Raw genomic sequence first — 20,274 nt, forward strand, 5'->3', positions numbered from 1 at the left:
GAACAAGAGTGACTGGCATGAAAAGTGACCAATTAACATGCTGTTTGCTTTCTGCTGACTACTAAAAACATAGATGACCTAAGTCCAACAAAAAGCCTGAATGATTAGCTACCACTGTAGAATCAAAGTATTTAATATGATTATTCTGCCTTGCCTCTATACTGTCTGATTAGTAGCTATTAGCTTTTACAAACGTTTGGCATTCTCTATCTAATTTAGCATTGAAAGAAGTACGGTTCTGAAAGCATTTCAGCTCAAATGCAACGTAGTCTGCTGTAATTCTCCGTAAGTCTATTTATTGTACCTAAATACGCTGCCTCGGGGCCTGGCTTTGAAGCGCTGTGGCCGCGCCCACTGGCGAGACTCCGCCCCCTCCGCTTGCGTATCCACCGTTAACGGAACAGTATTGTTTAATGTTTACGATCGTTCAGCTTGACTGCGCTATCAGATCTGGACACTTCATCTGAACGTCTCACCGCATATACAGCGAAAGGCGTGGACGGACGTACTGTGAAATAACCGAAGGTAATGTACGGAAGTAAGGCTTTTTGTTGTCATTCTCGAAAGCATATTAGTCGATTGCCTGGCATTAGCATCTGACAGCGGCGATGTAGCGCAACGATGTAATAAGAAAGAAGAGATGATCCAGTTTCAATCAGATTCCAGCTTGTTATAAACGTGTAATTACAACTGCAAGTGCCTATGAGACACTAAGAATCTTAACTATATATACTCGTGTTTATGAGAGAACTGTATGAAACGCTATAACCCGTACAAATAATTTCATTTTGTTTCTGCATGCACGTATATGACTGTATGACAGTCTCATAGTCCGCTATGTGAGCGTTGCATAACTTTTAACCTACTGTGCAGTGTGCACTACTGCCTAACTGAGATCAAGGCTGTCACGTGACTACACCTTTGTTTCTTACTAATATATATTTTTAGTTCCTTAGTAGTCATTTAATTACTTAATTAGTAACTATTAGTATATTATTTTAGATACAAGTAATTAGCATGCTATGTACAAGAGTGTATTTGCTACTACAGTAAATAAATTAAATATATTTTTTCTTATTAAACGTAATAATAAAAATTGTAATGTATGTAAATTATTTTGATAATTTGTTATTATTAATATTATTACACTGTAGGAGATAAGTTACCCTTTAAATTAAAAAAATTAAAAAACTGATAAGCTGGTGTCAAAGTTGCTGCAGTAAGATCGTTGGACTTTTCTAATCACTTTTAATTGAACTGCTGACGATAATAAAAAAAGCTGACACTCTGAAAGTCACAAAATCGAGCATAAATGACAGAAATTCTTTGTTAAATCAATAGAAACAGAGATGTGGTTAAACATGATGTTGAAAATGTCGCAATGCTGAGTTTTAGGTCATGGGCTGTCGTGTGATTTCTGATGTTGTGAAAAAGTTTTGAAAAGATTTGTTTGTTCCGGCCTCCGCTAATCAAAGGCCCAGTTGTCGGTCCATTATAGATCATATACTTGGCTCTCACTTATAATATATGAGATCATGAAGTTTACCTAAATGTGACAGAAGTATAACCGGAGTGAAATGAATGACTTCCTCTTTCACAGTATGTCTCGAGAGCAGAAAGCAGTGGAGCGTGCCAGAAAGGCCTTCCTCACCGGCCGGAGCAAATCACCGGAGTACCGCATTTCCCAGCTAAAAAACCTGCTGCGGTTTGTCAGCGAACGAAAGAATGACATCGCAGAGGGTCTCAAAAAGGATCTCGGAAGGGTTGGTGACCCATCAGCTTGTGCGTTGTTCAGGTCTAAACATTGTTTGCTTATGTAACAGATGTGTGTTTTATATATCTGGTGACAGAGTGAGGGCGGAACTCCTTTGTATGAGACTCTGGGTCTGGAAAGCGAGATTAACCTGGCTGTAAAATATCTGAAAGAATGGGCGGCTCCTCGACCTGTGAGCAAGAGCATGATGACCATCTCCGACCAGGTCTACATCCAGCCTGAGCCTCTGGGAGTAGTGCTGGTCATCGGGGCCTGGAACTACCCCTGGGCAGTCACCATCGGGCCCCTCATAGGAGCTATAGCAGCAGGTACAGAGGTCTGGTGAAGAAACCACTCAGATGAAAAGTATCATGATTAAAACTTCTTTAACTTATAAGCATATATACAGGACTTGCATAGTCTTAAACTCTGACACCATTGGTATGGCATTTTTCTAATGTAATGCTTTTTATATTCATCTTTTCATATATTAGTTTAACACCTATTTGATTTCATAATGGCAACACTCAAGCTGCATGAACTCCTCAAACATCTGAAGGAGCTGATGATCATTTGCGATAATTGAGAATTTGAAACATTTCTTAATTATTTACACCATAAGTCAAAATCTTTTGGTTAGTTTTCATTCTACTTAATGATACTAAAATAACACTGCACAGTACTTTGTCCTTCTTACGTGACGCTGCCCTGCGCTAACAGACCAAAGTACACTTGCAAAAAGTCCCATAAATATTTTGGATTTTTGTGGTAAAGTTCAGGAAGGAATATAAAGTAATATGTATTTGTTCATTAATTTAGTCATTGAACCTTATTAGCACATACTGTATTCAAAGATTTAGTAAATATCCAGTAATTGTTTGAAACTCACTATGACTGTGCACAAATAGCTATTAGTCATCTTTCTGTAAGAATGCTGTCTGTTTAAAATGTATATTTCATATGTAAGTTACTTACATATATGCAAGTATAGAGTATATATTAAGAGTATTGTGCTCCAGATATAAATTTGAAGTGTTTAATGTTGAAATATTTAACATCTGCATTACTTTTAAAGAGCTAGGGCCTTACTAGTGATAAAGATTGGCACTAAATATTTAGTGTAAAAAGATGTCATGTCACAAGGTATGTTGTGTTGGCAGGCAATGCAGCTGTAATCAAGCCATCTGAAGTCAGTTCTCACACTTCCAAAGTAATGGAGGATCTCCTACCGCTTTACCTGGACAAAGTAAGAGTCCGTTTATTCACACTGTGCTCATTGTCATTTTAAACACAATGCTTCTGCCGTGAAAAAGAAATGCGGGCATCTCAATGGTTTTGTTGATGGAGTGATCCTCCGTTTGTTATTTCCTCTTCTCCTATTACACGCGCCAATCGGTGGGCGGGGCTAAAGAGACAATAATGTAAAAGTAGGCGTTAATCTTCTGCAGATGCGGTCTTTTGGCACACTATGACATCATAATGTGACAAATTACAAAATGAGTTGTTTTAGCAGCTGTTTTTAAAATTAATGTTTTTAAATTCCATCTTTTCATAGTACATTAGCCGGTTACGTGTCTAAAGTTCAAGGGATTTTTGATTTCTCAGTTCATGACCCCTTAAAATAAACAGGAGTAATGGTTTGGGTTGATCTCAGGAGCTGTATCCAGTCGTCACCGGTGGAGTGTTAGAGACCCAGGAGTTGCTCAAGCAGCGGTTTGATCACATCTTCTACACTGGAAACGGTACAGTGGGGAAAATCATCATGGAGGCTGCTTCTAAACACTTGACCCCTACCACTCTGGAGCTGGGCGGAAAGAGCCCTTGCTACATCGACAACAACTGTGACCTCGCTATTGCCTGTCGGTCAGTCGATTCACAATGAATCCTTTGTCTGAGAAGCTGGAAAATTATTTTGAATACATGTTCTCTGTGACTTTACAGGCGTATTGCTTGGGGGAAGTACTCAAACTGTGGTCAGACCTGCATTGCTCCGGACTATATACTGTGTGACCCCGGTATGCAAGACAGAGTGATTGAAGAGATCAAGAAGAATATTAAAGTACGTATGCTATTTGTGAATGACAGTTTGGGTCTTGTAACAACCTGTGAATATAATATGTCAAATGAGCTAATGCATACTTTCTTTGTGATGGTCAGGATTTCTATACCGAAGACCCCCAAAAATGTCCGGATTATGGACGCATTATCAATCAGCGCCACTTCAAGAGACTGATGGCGTTGTTGGAAGACAGCACCATCGCCGTGGGCGGTGAAAATGACGAGTCGGAGTGCTACATCGGTATAAATGACTAAAATTAGCTGCACCGCTAATGCTGCAAGTCATTACAGGCACCAGTTCAGAAGCTAACGAAACAAAATTGGTGGTTAAATAACAGCGTAATCACATTTGTAATTCTCTGTTTTATTCGAAATGTTCTTCCTGACAGGTCCAACAGTGTTAAGGGACGTGAAGCCGGATGCCAAGGTGATGCAGGAGGAGATATTTGGGCCTCTGTTGCCCGTCCTGACAGTTAGCAGTGCAGATGAAGCCATCAAATTCATCAACCAGAGAGAGAAACCCCTTGCCTTGTACATCTTCACTTCAGACAACAAGGTTTAAACTAAATATTTGTTAATTGTGTACATGGACGTCGGAGGCAACATATATGTGGGTGGGTCCTCCTTGACAAAAAAACTACTAGGTTATATGACATTTTCTGTAGTCTGGTGCCTTTTAATGAACGGAATAGACCACCTTGTTGCCAGGAGTTATTAACATTACCTGTGTGCACTAATGTCAGAACAATATAATAGATGGTGCTGGTGGTAAGGCACGTACTGTTTTTGCCTGTTTTTAATCTCACTTTAGTTTGCAAAGACATTGTTTTAAATAAAAAGAGTTGCTGAAAAGTGCAAAAGTGGGCGGGTCCTGTCTCACCTACGTACAATGGTTCCGACGTCCATTTTTTTTGGATATAGAAAGATGAAGGTTTACCGGAGGCACCTGTACAAAACTGTCCTTTCATTATAGCTGATCAAGCGAATGATTGCGGAGACCTCTAGTGGTGGAGTGGTGGCCAATGACTGTTTGATGCACTTCTCAGTAAGCTCTTTGCCTTTTGGCGGAGTTGGTGAGTTCTTTTAATGAAACCTTTTTCTTTTATATAAATACAATAGTAATTTTGGTCAGTCAAAGATGTCAGCGAGAGAAGCTGCGGAAGCGTACGTGTCTTTCTGTGTTGTGTGGACTCTGCTGTAACCCAGTTCTTCGGCTCCCTCTGCAGGTAACAGTGGGATGGGCCACTATCACGGCAAGTACGGCTTTGATAACTTGAGCCATTTGCGTGGCTGTCTAATCAAACAGTTGAAGATGGAGGGGGTGAATAAGATGCGTTACCCACCACATACAGCAGATAGGCTTGGCTGGGCGCGCTTCTTCATCCTCAAACATGTCGACTTCGGCAGCCTGGGCCGCATGGCGCTGCTGGCTCTGATGGCTGTCTTTGCGGCAGTGATTTTACAGGTAACAGATTGTTCTACCTATGTGATTTTAACCTTATAAAATAATTGAATATTTTCGTGCATTAGTTTTGTGTTAAATACCTATGTTTATAGAACATTTGTGTAATATTTTAAAACGTAATACAGATGTTCATATAATATTTATATTTAATATCAATTATGTTATCAGTGCATCTTAAATATAATTGATACTGTTAAAAATGTATAACACATTATTAATAATCAAAATGTAAATCTACTACTAGATGATTCTTATGCATTATTATATAAGAAACATGATTTGTAAATATAAACATTTTAAATATAACATTATGCAATTTTAAATTATATTATTGAACATTAATATAATTGAATTAAATTATATAAATTTAAATTATATTATTATTGTTCTATACATATAATAAATACATTGTTATATTTTATTAATGATAATCTAAATTAATCAAAATACTACTTAATGGTTATTATATATTATTATAGAATTATAGAATAAACCTGATTTATGAATCATATTCAACAACAGCATTTTTTTTAATATTATATTATTTTTGATATTATGTTCTTTTGTATTATACATATACTTCAAAAATGTAATGATGTTACAACTTTTTTGCAACTAAATTTGCAACTAAAATGAAATACTAATGCAATATTAGAAAAGTGTGCATGGATCATACAATCAGATATAAAAAGTATAATTTTTAATTTTGACAGAATTATTTTTTATTACTAATCCACAATTACTATTTTTTTATTTAACAGAGATACTTTACTGACTAAGAATGTGAATAATATGAAGAAATCTTACCTCCACCCTGAGCACACAAGACCTTGGACAGAAGGTCGGCTAACTCCTAATGAAGTGCTGCTGCCCATATTTGCCTTAGGTTTTATTATCATGGTCGTGATTAATTTTAGTCATCATGACAGTGCTGCATTTTTGTCATTTAAACCAACATAAAATTGTAATAGTTTAATAGCACTTTTTAATCAATAGCTATTTTAGAGTGTGCTCTTTTATTCAAAGACCCTCGTCCAACGTGTCTGAAATGGAAATGAAGGTCTTTCCTAATCGAACGATTTTGTTTTCCTATGCAATATTAAAAAAACGAATAACTTTGCTATTTTGAACAAAAAGTCCAGCATTTTAAAGAAATGCACATTTCAAGCCAAATGTGAGTTTTGTGAACCGTTAACAAGATTATGCTGCAGTTTTATGGTTCGGTCAGATTTGTTTTTCGTGTGAAGAAAGTGGTACTGTTGGAGATACAGAAGATGAAGTTATTTTATATTTAAATGAATAGTTTACTCAGAAATGAAAATTCTGTGATTGTTTGCTTGCGCTCATCATTTCTCAAGCCAGTTTGCATTTCCAAGATGAAGAAATTTTGAAGGATAGTTTTGCTGCTCTTTTTTCCTACAGTGCGAGTGAATGGTTGTCTGCCATAGAACTACGACGAACTATTCATTGAATAAAGCAGACCAAATACGTTATATGTAATGTGTTTCTGCAGATGTTCCTACAATAAAAATGACATTTCAGTGTATATATTCTCTGTATCCGAAGGGTCTATACATCTGTTTCCACATTTCCATTAGTCCTAACATACTGTACGTGTCTTAAAATAATGCAGAAATACTTTTATGACATACAGACATGATTTTTAACGCAAAAATAAACTTATTTTTCACAGCTGCTTGTGGGTTATCTGTTTTAATTGTGTAGCTTCTGGCATCTCGCTGACCGAGTAGCAGGTGGAAGAATGCTTGTCACGCTTGTTATTGCTTCTCTTCGACTTTTATTATTCTTTTCTTCATCTGGCTTTTTGTTGCCCTCCCACGTAAATACACAAAAGCTCACGTGTGCTCCTTCCCGTGGTTGACACCGATTAAATGCCCTGCTTTTCTCCGGCACACTGACACATTAAGCAAAATGAATCACTTTTAAAAGCAAACAAAAGCCCTTTTCAATTACTCATCGCAGAATGGGAGGGTTATTTGAGGCGCTAACATCTTTCGCATGCTCCGAACAGCAAGAAGCACAGAGTTTAAAGCGGCTGTGCTGAACAAGCTCTTTGCCGCTGATACAAGGAGTCTAAGGTCAACCTGAATATTCCTTTGTGGAACGAGGAAGGAAAACCGGTTCTACAGCTTGAAACCCGTTTCGATGAAACTGTCTAAAATATCTACATTTACGCTCTTGTAAGACAAGAATCGGTATTCATGATGCATCGTAAATAACTAAAATATAAGGATGTTTATAACAAATCAACAGCACGTGTGGTAAATTAATACATCTCTGATACGTTTGTCATACCTTTTGAGCCAATGGGACGCGTAGAGGTATCAAATTTCAACATTAACACAAGGGGTGATATGCTATCACTGTAAAACAGGTGGATGGGGGAGGAGGAAAGAGACACTAAATACCTTGTATTCATCACTGTTTAAATTCACCTTAAATGTTGACTAAATATTCAGGGTTATGGACAGTAAAACAGGTTATTTAAAATAATTTCATGAATGAATAAAAATCAGTCAGTTGGCACTATTTTATTTTCATTTATTTTAACTTTATGCACTAAAATAACTAAAAACAGACAGTTTATTAAAATAATAATAATAATAATAATAATAATAATAATAGTAATTTAATGTACTACAAACAGTTCACGAATAAAAATGACATTAAATGCCTATTTTATTCTTTATTAAAAATGAAACTTAAAAATAGTAATTAATTCAAAATATTAATAAAAACCGATTTAGATCTTGATGATCGTGTAAAAACACAATATATATATATATATATATATATATATATATATATATATATATATATATATATATATATATATATAAATATGCAATATTGTAAGCGGGAGGCTGCAGGCTCCTCCTCTCGCTCTTGTGGGCGGTCTCGAGCGCAGACGTACAGTTGGAATGAGTAAACATTTCCTTGTGCTGTATACCTTACTGAAGACGGAAATGTCATCGGAGATCGATTGGTGTTTAGTGTCGGATCGACAAACGAGAGATTAACCTGCTAATAGGGGTCCTTCGTTTTTGCCTTGAGATTGTGGAGTAGTTTATCGGTTTGCGGTCTGATAGACACAAAGTTATTATGCCAGGGTTAGATTTAAAGTTTCTGGAGAGACCGAGGAGGAGGTTTTATTGTCCTCTGTGTGAAAAGCCGATGCGGGACCCCGTGCAGGTGTCCACCTGCGGACACAGATTTTGCGACACCTGCCTGCAGGAGTACCTCAGGTAAAGCTGCTTTTTGGCATGCGACTGAATGTTCAAAACGAGGTCAAACTCTTGCATTTTAGTGGTTTATTTTCATGAATTTTTAAAGCGGTATATCTTTTTTAGTATTAAATACATAGTAGATAATTATATTTAGTACAAATTATGAAAGTGAAAGATATGAAAGACCTTCGCGTTCAAAGTTATGAATGTGTTCTAAAATGTTCAAATTAACTATAGCATGCAGCACAATATATTTCTTACATATTTAATATATAGGTATGCCTAAATAATTTTTAAAACTTTGTTCTAATAATACATTTAAACGAATACTTTTATTCAGCAGTGATAATGAACAAAATGATAATCAGCTCTGCTTTCAGCATTGATAGGTTTTTAACATCAGCATGTTAGAATGATCTTTAACAGGTCATGTGACACTGAAGACTGGCGTAATGCTGCGTAATGTCACGTGAACGTTTTTAAAATGTATTTTATTTTTTTTTACAATATCACTGTTCTTCATTTTTTTTGAAGAAATAAATAAATTTTTATTTAAAAAATGTAAACATTTCAGTCATAGAACAGATGTATTCACGTCTGCATTTTTAATTTATTTTTAAATTATTGAATAGCTTTGGTCATTGTCTACGTGAAAAGTAACTCTTAAAAATAATTGCTTCTGTGACAGAGTAGAAATAAACAAACGCCAAACAGGCCAAACAAGATATCAGAGTGACACAACATGCCTCAGGCTATACAGACTCGTATAGGCTTTCAGTCTCTCAAGGATTTACATAGTAATGTTTACATAAAGTAACATGTTTTATTTCTCTGACATTTTAAAAGAGAATCAAATTATCCAAATACTACAGAATTCTTATGAATTTTTTTAGAAGTGTTGTGATTTTTTTTTTTTTTTAAAGCCTAAAGAAATTAAAGTGAAAAGAAAGTATGCAGTGAGTCAGTTTATTTGGTAGTATTACTCAACTGCACAGTTTTGGGTTATGACCCATTCTTAGCATTCCTTGCCTTGTCTTCTCGGTCTCATAGTCATAACAAGAGCTGTGTTGCTTGCAGGTACAATGAGTGAAACAATTACATTCATTGTCCTGTGTTATCCTTTGGATGTTATCATAATGATTGACAGTCTTGTCCATTCACATTCTATTAGACTAACACATGTTTTTTTTAATTAGAACATCAATTTAAATGAATTACCAATTCACATGTAAATGTGGACTGGATTGCTGTAAGGCAATGCATGCAGCGATATAAAATGTGCCTGTCAGCAGGTATTCAGAGCAAGATATGTGCTCTCAGGTGATGTTAGTGACATAAAATAGTTTACACAGGATTTGTGTTTTCATATTTCAGCATTTTTAACATGACATGTCATGTTTTGATACTGCAGCATTTTTAACATGTATCTTCCTGTAGGGCTTAACGCACTACTTTTTCAGGGGCGTCATTTGCATTTCTGACTAATTCAGTGATCTAGACGTGACCTACTGAAGAAAAAAATGACATAAAATAATTTTTTTTTAAGAAAGCGCATTCAAAATCCACTTGAAACTTCTAAACTGCCTTAAAAATGCAGCAATCACTTATGAAGCTCCCTAGCTGGGACGTTTGGGAAAAATTCCCCGCAGGATTTTGAAATGACGATGTGCTTCTGTGTCACACGTAAGGGAAAGATCACGTCTCTATTAATACGAGTTGTGTTGGTCGTACTGCTTCCTCATATAATGTATGCTGGGAGACGTCACCCTGCCAGATGGATGATTCACTCATATTCTCCTGAAGGCCCTTCGTCAATTTGTGGTGTGGGAGGTGATTCTGAAGTTCCTGTCAAATCAGTTTGGCTGTGATTCATTTAGGCTTTATAACATGGAGGCATCAATCGGTGGCTGTTGTGAACTACTTTTCAACCCACTACATACTGTATAATGTAAAAAATAATCAAATGCTAATTAAATTCGAACACATTCATGTGTAAGTGTCACTTTCCGTTATGTAGGGGAGCAAAAATACGTAAATTCTTCATCTTAAAAAATGCTCTAGTAACAGACAACCAGCTTTTATTTGTTGACATAATAATTTGAGCGCATATTATTCAAAACAGCACATTTACCATGATGATTCTTTCCCAAAATATACAGAATGTGCGTGAATCATACATTTTCAGGAATCTGACTTTTTTTTTTTTCTCCTAAATTTTAATAGTGAAGGCGTGTTCAAGTGCCCAGAGGACCATCTACCACTGGATTATGCTAAAGTAAGTGCACCCTCATAACATAACAGTTGATTTTTGATTTCATCCAAAGGACAGTCCTTCTCTTGGTGTCCTAAACCATTCAATAGAACGGTGCTTGTCAACTCCAGTTGTGGATGGAATAAGCTTGTTAGGAAAGAGATCCATTAATTGAACTTTGAAAATTGAAAATTTTGGCATTTGTTTTGTTGCAATGATTTTAAAGTAACTCCCATGACTGATTTAAAACAAGTTATGGTGATAAGTAAGTCAGTATTTAATTACTACAAAGGCAGAAGCCACATTTTTTTCAGTGTGTCAAATAAGAGAGATAAACAAAAATGTCCATAGCATGTCCACCCCAGAAGCACAGCTAAGAATCATTGCTATCCATCTTTTTCCTGACATAAAAATGGTCACCGCCATTGTAACTCCATGTCCAGCTATTTTTAGCTATACCAAACAGTTTTGCTGCTTGATTGAAAATATATTAAACTTGCATACAACAGTTAGTTTACTTAGTTAGCTCAAATTTGATTGACTAAGCAGTGTTTGCTGGAATGCTGCCAACAACACTGTAATTTACATTGTGTGAGTGTCACGCCACTAGCAACACGAGTCATTGCCTGTGCTTACATCTGCAAAATAATGCGATTATTTTCAATTATCAAAGTAAAGACTTAATCGCAGTTAAGTGACACGAGAAAACCTTTCCCGTTTGCTTGCAATTTTCATTCTTATGACTGTTTGCTAAGAAATGCTACTGCCCCGCAATTCTTCACAAACCCCGATTCACAACATAAATGGTTTAATCTATTTAATTCAAATAGAATAAATGGCTGGTTATATGAACTTTAAACCGTTGCAGCAATGCTGCTCCAACTTTTGTTATCTGTGCTGCCATTGTGTACACACCGTCTCTGAATAGAGATAAGAAGCAGAGACCGGTTGCAGGAACTGCCACAACGACACTGTTTTCATTTTATGTCAATGGGTGGAATGTTTCAATTAACGGTTGAAGGAAGAAGGATATAAAGAAGGCGTGTCGTACCTGAATGAGACGCGTCATTGGAAAGTTTGCATGCGAGGTTAAGTGAGAATTAACGGATTACTTTCGAGGCAACCTAAACATACCTGTACATACAGTTGAAATAGACACTAGAGGCAGTAAAACTCACACAATTTGTATTCTTTTTCACACAAAAGTATCATTTACAGGTACATTTTTAATTATTAAAGGCTAATTGACACATTTAGTTGCAGTATGTAAAGTTATGACTTCAAAACGATTTTAACATCCTGCACGGTTTGAAAACTTTTGAACTTTATGGTCGCATACACAACTTCATGAGTTTTCTATTTCAGTAGTCTTACTTCGTAGCTCACGTTATACGGCGTTGCACAAGCTCTGGTTCAAATCCTGTGACAAAACAGCTCAAATCCTCACGAGGAAGTAAATTTATGCTAATTTATGTTACACGGTGGAAGCATACCTACGCGCAGGGTCCTGTGTTTCCCAGATTTACATGGCACATAAGAAACACATACAAAGGGTCCTGTACCTTCCTCCTGTTAACGCACATTAACTTTATAGGTTAGAACTCGTTTTACCTAAACCTAACCTAACCCAAGATAAAAAAAAAAGTCGAATTTCATATCAGTTCAATTGTAGAACACAGATAATGACCCCCTAATTGATTTACAAAACTAAAAAGAGAAGACTTTGTGGACCACTGTAAAAAGTTGTAAAGTTTGTAAGAGAAGTAGATGTTTAGTGTAGCTGGTTTAATTACCAAAGACCACTGTTATAATCTTTCACTAATTAAAACACATTTTAGAGTCATTTGAGTTTCCACGTTAATTAGCTTAATATCATTATAATTGCATCATTAAAGTGCATGTAAACAGTCATTGAATCATTCATCACAACCCTAATTCACAACACCATTGTGCATGACTTCATTGGAAGTATTTTTTTGCAGAGCAAAACCAGAGCTTTTGTGCCTAAAATATAAGTTACTGATTTTTATTGAATTGTATAAAAGCAATATCTCATGCTCAATTTCGTAAGGGATCACATCTGAGCGGTCTTGCTCATGTTTTATGTATTGGTTAACTTCCATGCTTTTCAAATACTCTAATAAATGTCACAAACGTGTCCTTCTGACTGCAGATTTTTCCAGATGTGGAGCTGGAGCAGCAGATTCTTGCCCTGCCCATCCGCTGCATCCACAGTGAAGAGGGCTGCCGCTGGACCGCACAGAATAAGCTCCTGCAGGTCAACAAATGCCACACAAACACAAATATGTTATATGTGTACATTACATTTGTATTTCTACATACATCTTCGTGGGATTGCAAGTTGTATGCCGAGTTACTTTTAGCAGATCAGTATCCCAGATCAGATGGTGAACATCTTCCTTCAAAAACGTTAAACATTCTCTCACACTGGGTTTCTCCTCCAGGCCCATTTGTCCGTGTGTGAGTTTAATGTGGTGTCGTGTCCGAACCGCTGCTCCGTGAAGCTGCTGCGACGTGAACTGCCGGAGCACCTGCAGCATGACTGCGTGAAGAGAAAACTGCACTGTGACCACTGCGGTGACGAGTTCACTGGGGAGGCATACGAGGTCAGACTCATGCCGTTCTTCGCTGTTGTTTTGATATCGTCCCTCTTCTGATGGCTCCAATAGCGCAATTCATACAATGCCCCCCTAGCTCTGTCTCATGCAAGCTAGTTTTAAGTCGCTCTATGTCCTCGTTCAGAATCACCAGGGTGTTTGTCCAGAAGAGAGTGTGTACTGTGAGAATAAATGTGGTGCTCGTATGGTGCGGAGACTCTTGAACCAGCACTCTGTGTCCGAGTGTCCCAAACGCAAACTGCCCTGCAGATACTGCAGAAAAGAGTTCCTCTACGACACTATTCAGGTCAGTGGACTATATGCTGCCATCCTGCATTTATTTATTCATTCGTTTTATGATAAAGGGAGTATATTCATAGGCGTTTTTTATTCACAGAATCATCAGCAACAGTGCCCACGCTTCCCTATGCAGTGCCCTAACAGATGTGGCACACCAGGAATCACTCGAGAGACTTTAATGGCACATGTAAAGGAAGGATGCAGCACTGCGATGACGCTTTGCCCATTTAAAGAGGCTGGCTGCAAACATAGGGTAGGATATACCAATAAATTCAAATTCAATGCTATTTTGTAGGGATGTAACAATACATTGTGTCACAGTATATTGCAATACAAAACTGCAGGAAGGTGTACTGTGGATGGTGACAATATATATCATATGCAGTTACACTAAAAATTAATTTTAACTTATTAAGCTTAAAGTAATATTTCACCAAAACCAGGCTGTGCAATGGAGGTCAGTGGTAAGCCAAAACAGCCTGGTTACAAACTTGTTTCAAAATATCTTCCTTTGTGATATTTTTCATTATACATTTTACGTATACATTATAACAAAATGATATTCATACAGGTTTGGAACTACTCGAGGGTGATTTTTGGGTGAACTATTCCTTTAACATTAAATATGTTAAATCCACATGATCACGCAATTACGTTTCCATGTTTATTGATTGTTATTAAAAACAAAATATATTACTAATGAATACGTTTCGATATTTACTAAATAGAATAATACATATTTTTCTTCTGGTATCACTGCTGCCCTGTGCATTAAAGACCAGTACCATGTTTGGCTTTTTAAAGTTAACCTTTGATGGAATACACAATTTAGCATGCTAATGAACAGTACATTGAATTAAGTGGTTGTCATATGTCTTAGTAAAAATTTAGTAAAAATTGTAACTGTATTGTGTAAGAATACTGTATAATGAGATCAGTACAGTGTATCAAACCAAATGTCATGAGTGTATTGTTACATTCCATTTTGTCTGGTTAAAAATAAACATTAATAACATAAATAATATATGTTAAAGTTATAATTAAATAATTTTTGCATTCTTTTCATTGTAAAACATTTTTGTAACTGCATTAATAACATCACACTTATATTCTGTCACATTGTAAGCCTTGCATGTCATGATTTCTAGTAGTGGCACCTAAGGCATGACAATTATTACATTTAAACTTTATTAAACGGTTTTTATTGACAAACAAATATGGCACAGTAGCATATGAAATCAACAAATATGCATACATACACATACTTATATATTAATCGCCGTTATATTTGCATATTCAGTAGGGCTGTCCACAAAAGATTTTTCTGTTTGACCAATAGTTGATCATTTTAAGCATTCGATTAATCACGCGTTTATTAATAAACCATTCAAATCATTATTATGGGCCTTTAAGTGCACAATCTGAAAATATTTGTTTTCCATTTGAACTGATTCATTTAAAAGTATACACTGTGTTTCACGCTCACGTTCACAGAGACGGAAGAAAGCACATTCTGTTTGCTTTCATTATTTCACAAAAGTCTGATTAGATTTTTTAAATGCATGCAAATAAACATAGCCTTTACTGATTACAAAGAGGCATTAATCTTATTAGTTTGAGCGCAAATGAGCGCACCACTGCCGCCTGTCCTGACCCTCTTCACGCTCCACGCAGACACTTCGACAGCAACATTTCTCTGGCCGTGTATTACATGCATTTTCTCCATAGGGAAATAGTTTTTAATTGGCATTCACATTATGTAGTTCTTTCTCTCATTACTGCTGTCAAGTAAACCGTTTTACCTTGTAAATGTAAAAAGCATTGTGAATCATCTCATATATAGTTGGTTTGCTTCATGGCCTTTTAAAATATTTCTCTCTATCTGTTCCACTCATAGTGTCCTAAGACTGCAGTGGGACGACACCTTGAGGAGGCCACGCACACCCACCTCTCTCTTCTTGGGGGGCTGGTGACTCGCCAGAGGCTGGAGCTCAGGGAACTCCGGCGAGCAGTAGAGGAACTCTCTGGAAGTCGTGATGGCATACTGCTCTGGAAGCTCACAGACTTCAGTCAACGGCTGCAGGAAGCTAAGGGCAGAACTTCTGGGAGTTTGGAATTGTTTAGTCCCGCCTTCTATTCCCATAACTATGGTTACCGTCTACAAGTTTCTGCCTTTCCCAATGGGAACGGTAGTGGCGAGGGCTCTTACCTGTCGATCTACATTCGCGTTCTTCCAGGAGAGTACGATGGGCTGCTGGAGTGGCCTTTCCCTTACCGTGTTTCCTTCTCGCTCTTGGATCAGAGCGACCCGACGCTCACTAAACCACAGCACATTACAGAGACCTTCAGCCCAGATCCCACCTGGAAGAACTTCCAGAGGCCAAGGCCTGGAGCTCTGGGAAGTGTTCGTGGGGGTTGTCTGGATGAGAGCATGCTGGGTTTTGGCTACCCAAAGTTCCTCTCCCATGAGGAGATGAGGAAAAGGAACTACATCAGAGACAATGCTATTTTCATTAAAGCCTCCATAGATGTTGTCCAGAAGATACTGAACTCTTGAGTTCCGAAATAAATGTTGAATAATGAAATACTGTGATAAAATGATCATTGATTGGCTTATATTGGCTAGATGTATCATTTTTTGTTTAAATATATTTAGGGCTTTGCCACAAATGAAGGATATTTAGGATAGTAAATGCAAATTCAGTGTCATTTGCATGTTTTTTTTTTCAAATAAATAAACGTTATGACATTAAAAATGACTAAAGGTTCTATTTTTATAAAACTATGTATTTTCATGTTCTGTATGTATAGTCCCTGGTCCTATAAACATATTCTGTATAGTGCTTGGCATCATAAATATACATATAAAGCTTCATTACACTTAGTGGTCAATTAATTAATGTATTTTTGTATTTATTAGAATTATTTTATATGATTTATTGAATTATTATATAACTATAAAATTAATCTAAATTAATTTAGATTCTTCTTATTTTTCGATCTTTTAAACTTTAGCAGTGAATCACACCGATTCTCTTGCGAGAAGTAAATCACAGTTTCAAGGCACCTGATTGGCGGTTCTCTACTGATGTCACTTTTTCACGTGCATCCTCTCTGTAAACTTAGGATCAAAGACTGAGTTGACACAGAATCATATATCAGTTCCCCTCTGGGTGGACGATTAGCATTTAATTTCCAGTTAAATTTTAAACACAGATATGTCCGATTGTGTGATTGTGTGATTGTGTGATTGTGTGTGTATCTGGTTCCAATGATTTGTCCACTGGGCTCATCTAGATCATCTCTTGGTGCTGATCCACCATCTGATCTAGATACGAACTGAGAAACAGATTAAGGAAGACACGGCCATTCTTCTTCAACAAGTACATCATGTGCTTTGCGGAGTGTTCCCAGTTCCGGCTGATCTAATTAATGCAGCCTAGCAACCTTTTAACAGATTTAAATAGTAGAAGCCTATTAGTGTGTTACGTGTAAGCTAGGCTAAAGAGATGTGTCTTTAATCTAGATCAGTGGTTTTCAACCTGTGGGCCGCGGCCCCCCAGTGGGCCGCAACGGTATTGCAGGGGGGCCGCCAGTTATTATCAATAGAAATAATAATATTGCTAATGTACGTAAAAATGTGTAGTAATAATTAAATATCATAATTAATTAAATAACAAAAAATAATAATAAACTGTTACTATGCGTTCACTATTCCAGGTCGTTGATTGGTTTAAAAACAACCCGCCGATTTAGGCTATGTAACATATTTTTGCTGCATACATGCCAAAACAGATGTAAACATGGATAAATGGTTGACAACGGGATCGCTGAAAAGTAAGCAGGACACAGAAAAGACTCAAAATAAACCTAAAAGAAGAAAATATAGCAGCGAGTACCTAGCGCTAGGTTTCACATGTGTGGGAGCTCAGTTACTAACCCGACACAAATAACAGGTTTTGCAGTGGGCCACGGAAACATATGTGTTTGGTTGTGTGGTCTGTGAGTTAAAAAAGGTTGGGAACCACTGATCTAGATTTAAACTGACAGAGTGTGTCCGACTCCAAAACAGTCAAACAGTCTAGTCAACATCGAAAGTATGGTGAATACTTTTATTAAGTGAAACAAAGGTAATACGGGTGCTGGTCAGTGTCCAAGTGAATATAGGTGCTGAGGTGCCCTCTGTTCCTCTTCTTTCTTCTTTCTGTCTATGGGAAGTAAGTGCCTCGTGGTATTCTTATAGCTGGGGCCAAATGAGGAACAGCTGTGACCGAACAACAATAGGCGCTCCTCGTGAGTTTCCAGGGAACACTGATGGCTGTTCGGGACAGTTATGCCAATACTTTATAATTGTAGGCTAGTTATGGCTATGTGTGATGACAAATGAGCATGTTGTGTTTTTATTTACTAATTAAATTAAACACTAAGGCAGTTGGCTCTAAATAATTATTACTTCCCAGAAATGCAATTAAATGTGTTACATTTAACCTCTCAACTGCCTTTCCAGTAGGCTATAGTTATAGTCAGATATTGTCGTGTCGATTTACAGTAGGCTTATTTACAAAACTTGATTGAAATGCAGGAAAAAACTAATATGAAATAAAGGCTATAATAATAATAATGATAACAAATGATATACAAATATTGCAGAAACAGACAATCAGTAATTGAACACAGCTTGCAAGACGGTGGGATGCGTGAAAATATTTTCTTGTAGGCCTGTTTTATTTTAATTAGCCTACTTTATGTATTCATGATAAAAATGGAATTGGAATGCTGTTTACATCGCATGCAATAGCCAGTCCTGTAGCCTATAATTAATATAATAATTCAATTTAATGGTGAAAATAACAGCTTAATAAATGTAATAATTATTGTGATTTATTAGATTTAAGATCACATACAAGTTCCATCAAAAGCAAGTCTTTGAGTCTCATTGCTTCGTACTTATCTACTGCTGTTTAGGAAATCTTCTGCACCGGTAGGACAGTTGATGTTGACCATAGGAAAGTCTTCCGTGTCAAACAGCACCACTCCGTCTTGACCCTCAGAGTTCTCCTTACATTGGACAGAAATCTGAAATATTCATACAGGCATTTGCATAGATTGTCAATTATTCATATTCCTGAAATATTTCTGTCTGTATAATGATTTACCTGAGCTTGACTAGTTGACAGCTCATCAAACACAGATTCTTGCGTCAAAAGAGTGTGTTCCTCCACAGGTTGAGCAAATCTACAGCAAGTTTGACCCTTATTTAATGAAAAACGTTATTTTATTATTAACTGAAACTTTCGTATTTAGAGTATATAAAACATGTAATGTTATAACACAAATTTTCTTTTAAATCACGTTGAGGTCATCACGCCACGATAGTTGTACCTTACCATTGCACTGACAATCTGTTCCAAGCTGTTTAATAACAGATGTTTTAATAATAAATTAATAAATATGATAAACACTGTTATTTGAAAAATGGCTTGGTGTTGTTATTGTTGTTTTTTGGTGGCTTGTCTTATCGATTGAATCCACCGATCAAACGGGAAACAGATGTTCACCTTCCGGGTTGAATTGGCACACGTGACCTACTGTTTAAGATTTGGGTGGAGACTTTACTAAAATAATTTTATGATTTGCTATTTTTCATCAGCAACTGTACAGCTAATGACGTAAAAGCTTTACTTATAGAGCAGCGTTGCTAAAAAGAGTCATTCAAAGTGCTTTACAGGAAATAAATGAAAATAATCATATAAAATGTGCAAAGAAAAAAAAAATCACAAGCTGGGATAACTGTACCTTCAGAGCCTGACCGTATTACACACAGCACATGATTATTACACACTACATTTATGATAAAATGTCATATAAACTCTAACATATCATACCAGCTAACAGCAACAAGTAAAACATCATTATGGCTACTGTACAATTATTGTACAGTTAAACTCACACACAACTGATGAAACATTTAAAAAATATATAGGATAGATATTCACAAGGCTTAGTTAAAAAAATAATAATCACAGCATTGAATTGCTGTAAAATCAGCTATATATAATTCACAATTTAATGCTAATGATTCTTTTGCATCCTTCCATAGGTCTAAAACAGATTAATCAAATCTGATATATATTTTTCAGTCATTTGAATGCTCTAAAACAGCAGAAGTGAAAATGCATTATGTCTGTTTGAACTTACCTCTAAAATTCGCAGGTTGTATGTTCCAGTTGTCTTCTCTGTGTTCAAAATAGTAGTCAATTTGTTTATTTTTCAAATCCATAACATAAATTTGTTAAATAGAAAATATGAAAAGTTATAAAAATATTTAACCGCTCATTTTTAAGACATCAGTCTTTTCCCTCGTTCTTATAATCTATAATCTACAACAATAATGACTCGATGTGATTTGAAAGTAGGTGGGAACATCATTGCTTCTCGTTATGCAAAGCAATGGTTAACCACATTTACTAATGCAGAGTTCTCTGTGCTTTCTTATCAAGCTAATTCATTATAGATTAAAGATTTTCACGATTGGACCAGAGAAAACTGCAGACATGACAGTCATACAGTAACCACATGAC

The 20,274-nt window shown here is 36.4% G+C and overlaps 2 protein-coding genes and 1 long non-coding RNA gene across 5 annotated transcripts; 2 read left to right on the plus strand and 1 right to left on the minus strand.

The window, feature by feature from the left end:
* Positions 1–367: 367 nt before the first annotated feature.
* aldh3a2b (aldehyde dehydrogenase 3 family, member A2b) lies at positions 368–6,971 on the plus strand. 3 transcript variants are annotated; one of them, XM_043221352.1, is made up of 11 exons: positions 368–525; positions 1,601–1,763; positions 1,851–2,082; positions 2,914–2,999; positions 3,408–3,616; positions 3,695–3,812; positions 3,911–4,052; positions 4,201–4,367; positions 4,785–4,884; positions 5,038–5,276; positions 6,038–6,971. In XM_043221352.1, the coding sequence occupies exons 2-11, from the start codon at positions 1,602–1,604 to the stop codon at positions 6,053–6,055; spliced, it is 1,473 nt and encodes a 490-aa protein (XP_043077287.1). In that variant the 5' UTR covers positions 368–525; position 1,601; the 3' UTR covers positions 6,056–6,971. The 3 variants fall into 3 exon arrangements, with proteins under 3 accessions (XP_043077287.1, XP_043077289.1, XP_043077288.1); XM_043221354.1 differs by having other exon boundaries at positions 6,699–6,971; XM_043221353.1 differs by having other exon boundaries at positions 391–538.
* A 1,261-nt stretch (positions 6,972–8,232) lies between these two features.
* traf4b (tnf receptor-associated factor 4b) lies at positions 8,233–16,451 on the plus strand. The gene is made up of 7 exons (XM_043222181.1): positions 8,233–8,542; positions 10,748–10,799; positions 12,949–13,053; positions 13,241–13,402; positions 13,539–13,700; positions 13,791–13,946; positions 15,591–16,451. The coding sequence occupies exons 1-7, from the start codon at positions 8,400–8,402 to the stop codon at positions 16,248–16,250; spliced, it is 1,440 nt and encodes a 479-aa protein (XP_043078116.1). The 5' UTR covers positions 8,233–8,399; the 3' UTR covers positions 16,251–16,451.
* A 1,486-nt stretch (positions 16,452–17,937) lies between these two features.
* Positions 17,938–20,044, minus strand: LOC122326919. The gene is made up of 3 exons (XR_006247533.1): positions 19,892–20,044; positions 18,850–18,945; positions 17,938–18,769 (listed from the first exon to the last, which is right to left on the minus strand). It is a non-coding gene; the product is annotated as an uncharacterized LOC122326919 (long non-coding RNA).
* Positions 20,045–20,274: the final 230 nt, after the last annotated feature.

The sequence above is a fragment of the Puntigrus tetrazona genome, chromosome 21, assembly GCF_018831695.1.
Source record: "Puntigrus tetrazona isolate hp1 chromosome 21, ASM1883169v1, whole genome shotgun sequence".
Taxonomy (NCBI): domain Eukaryota; kingdom Metazoa; phylum Chordata; class Actinopteri; order Cypriniformes; family Cyprinidae; genus Puntigrus; species Puntigrus tetrazona.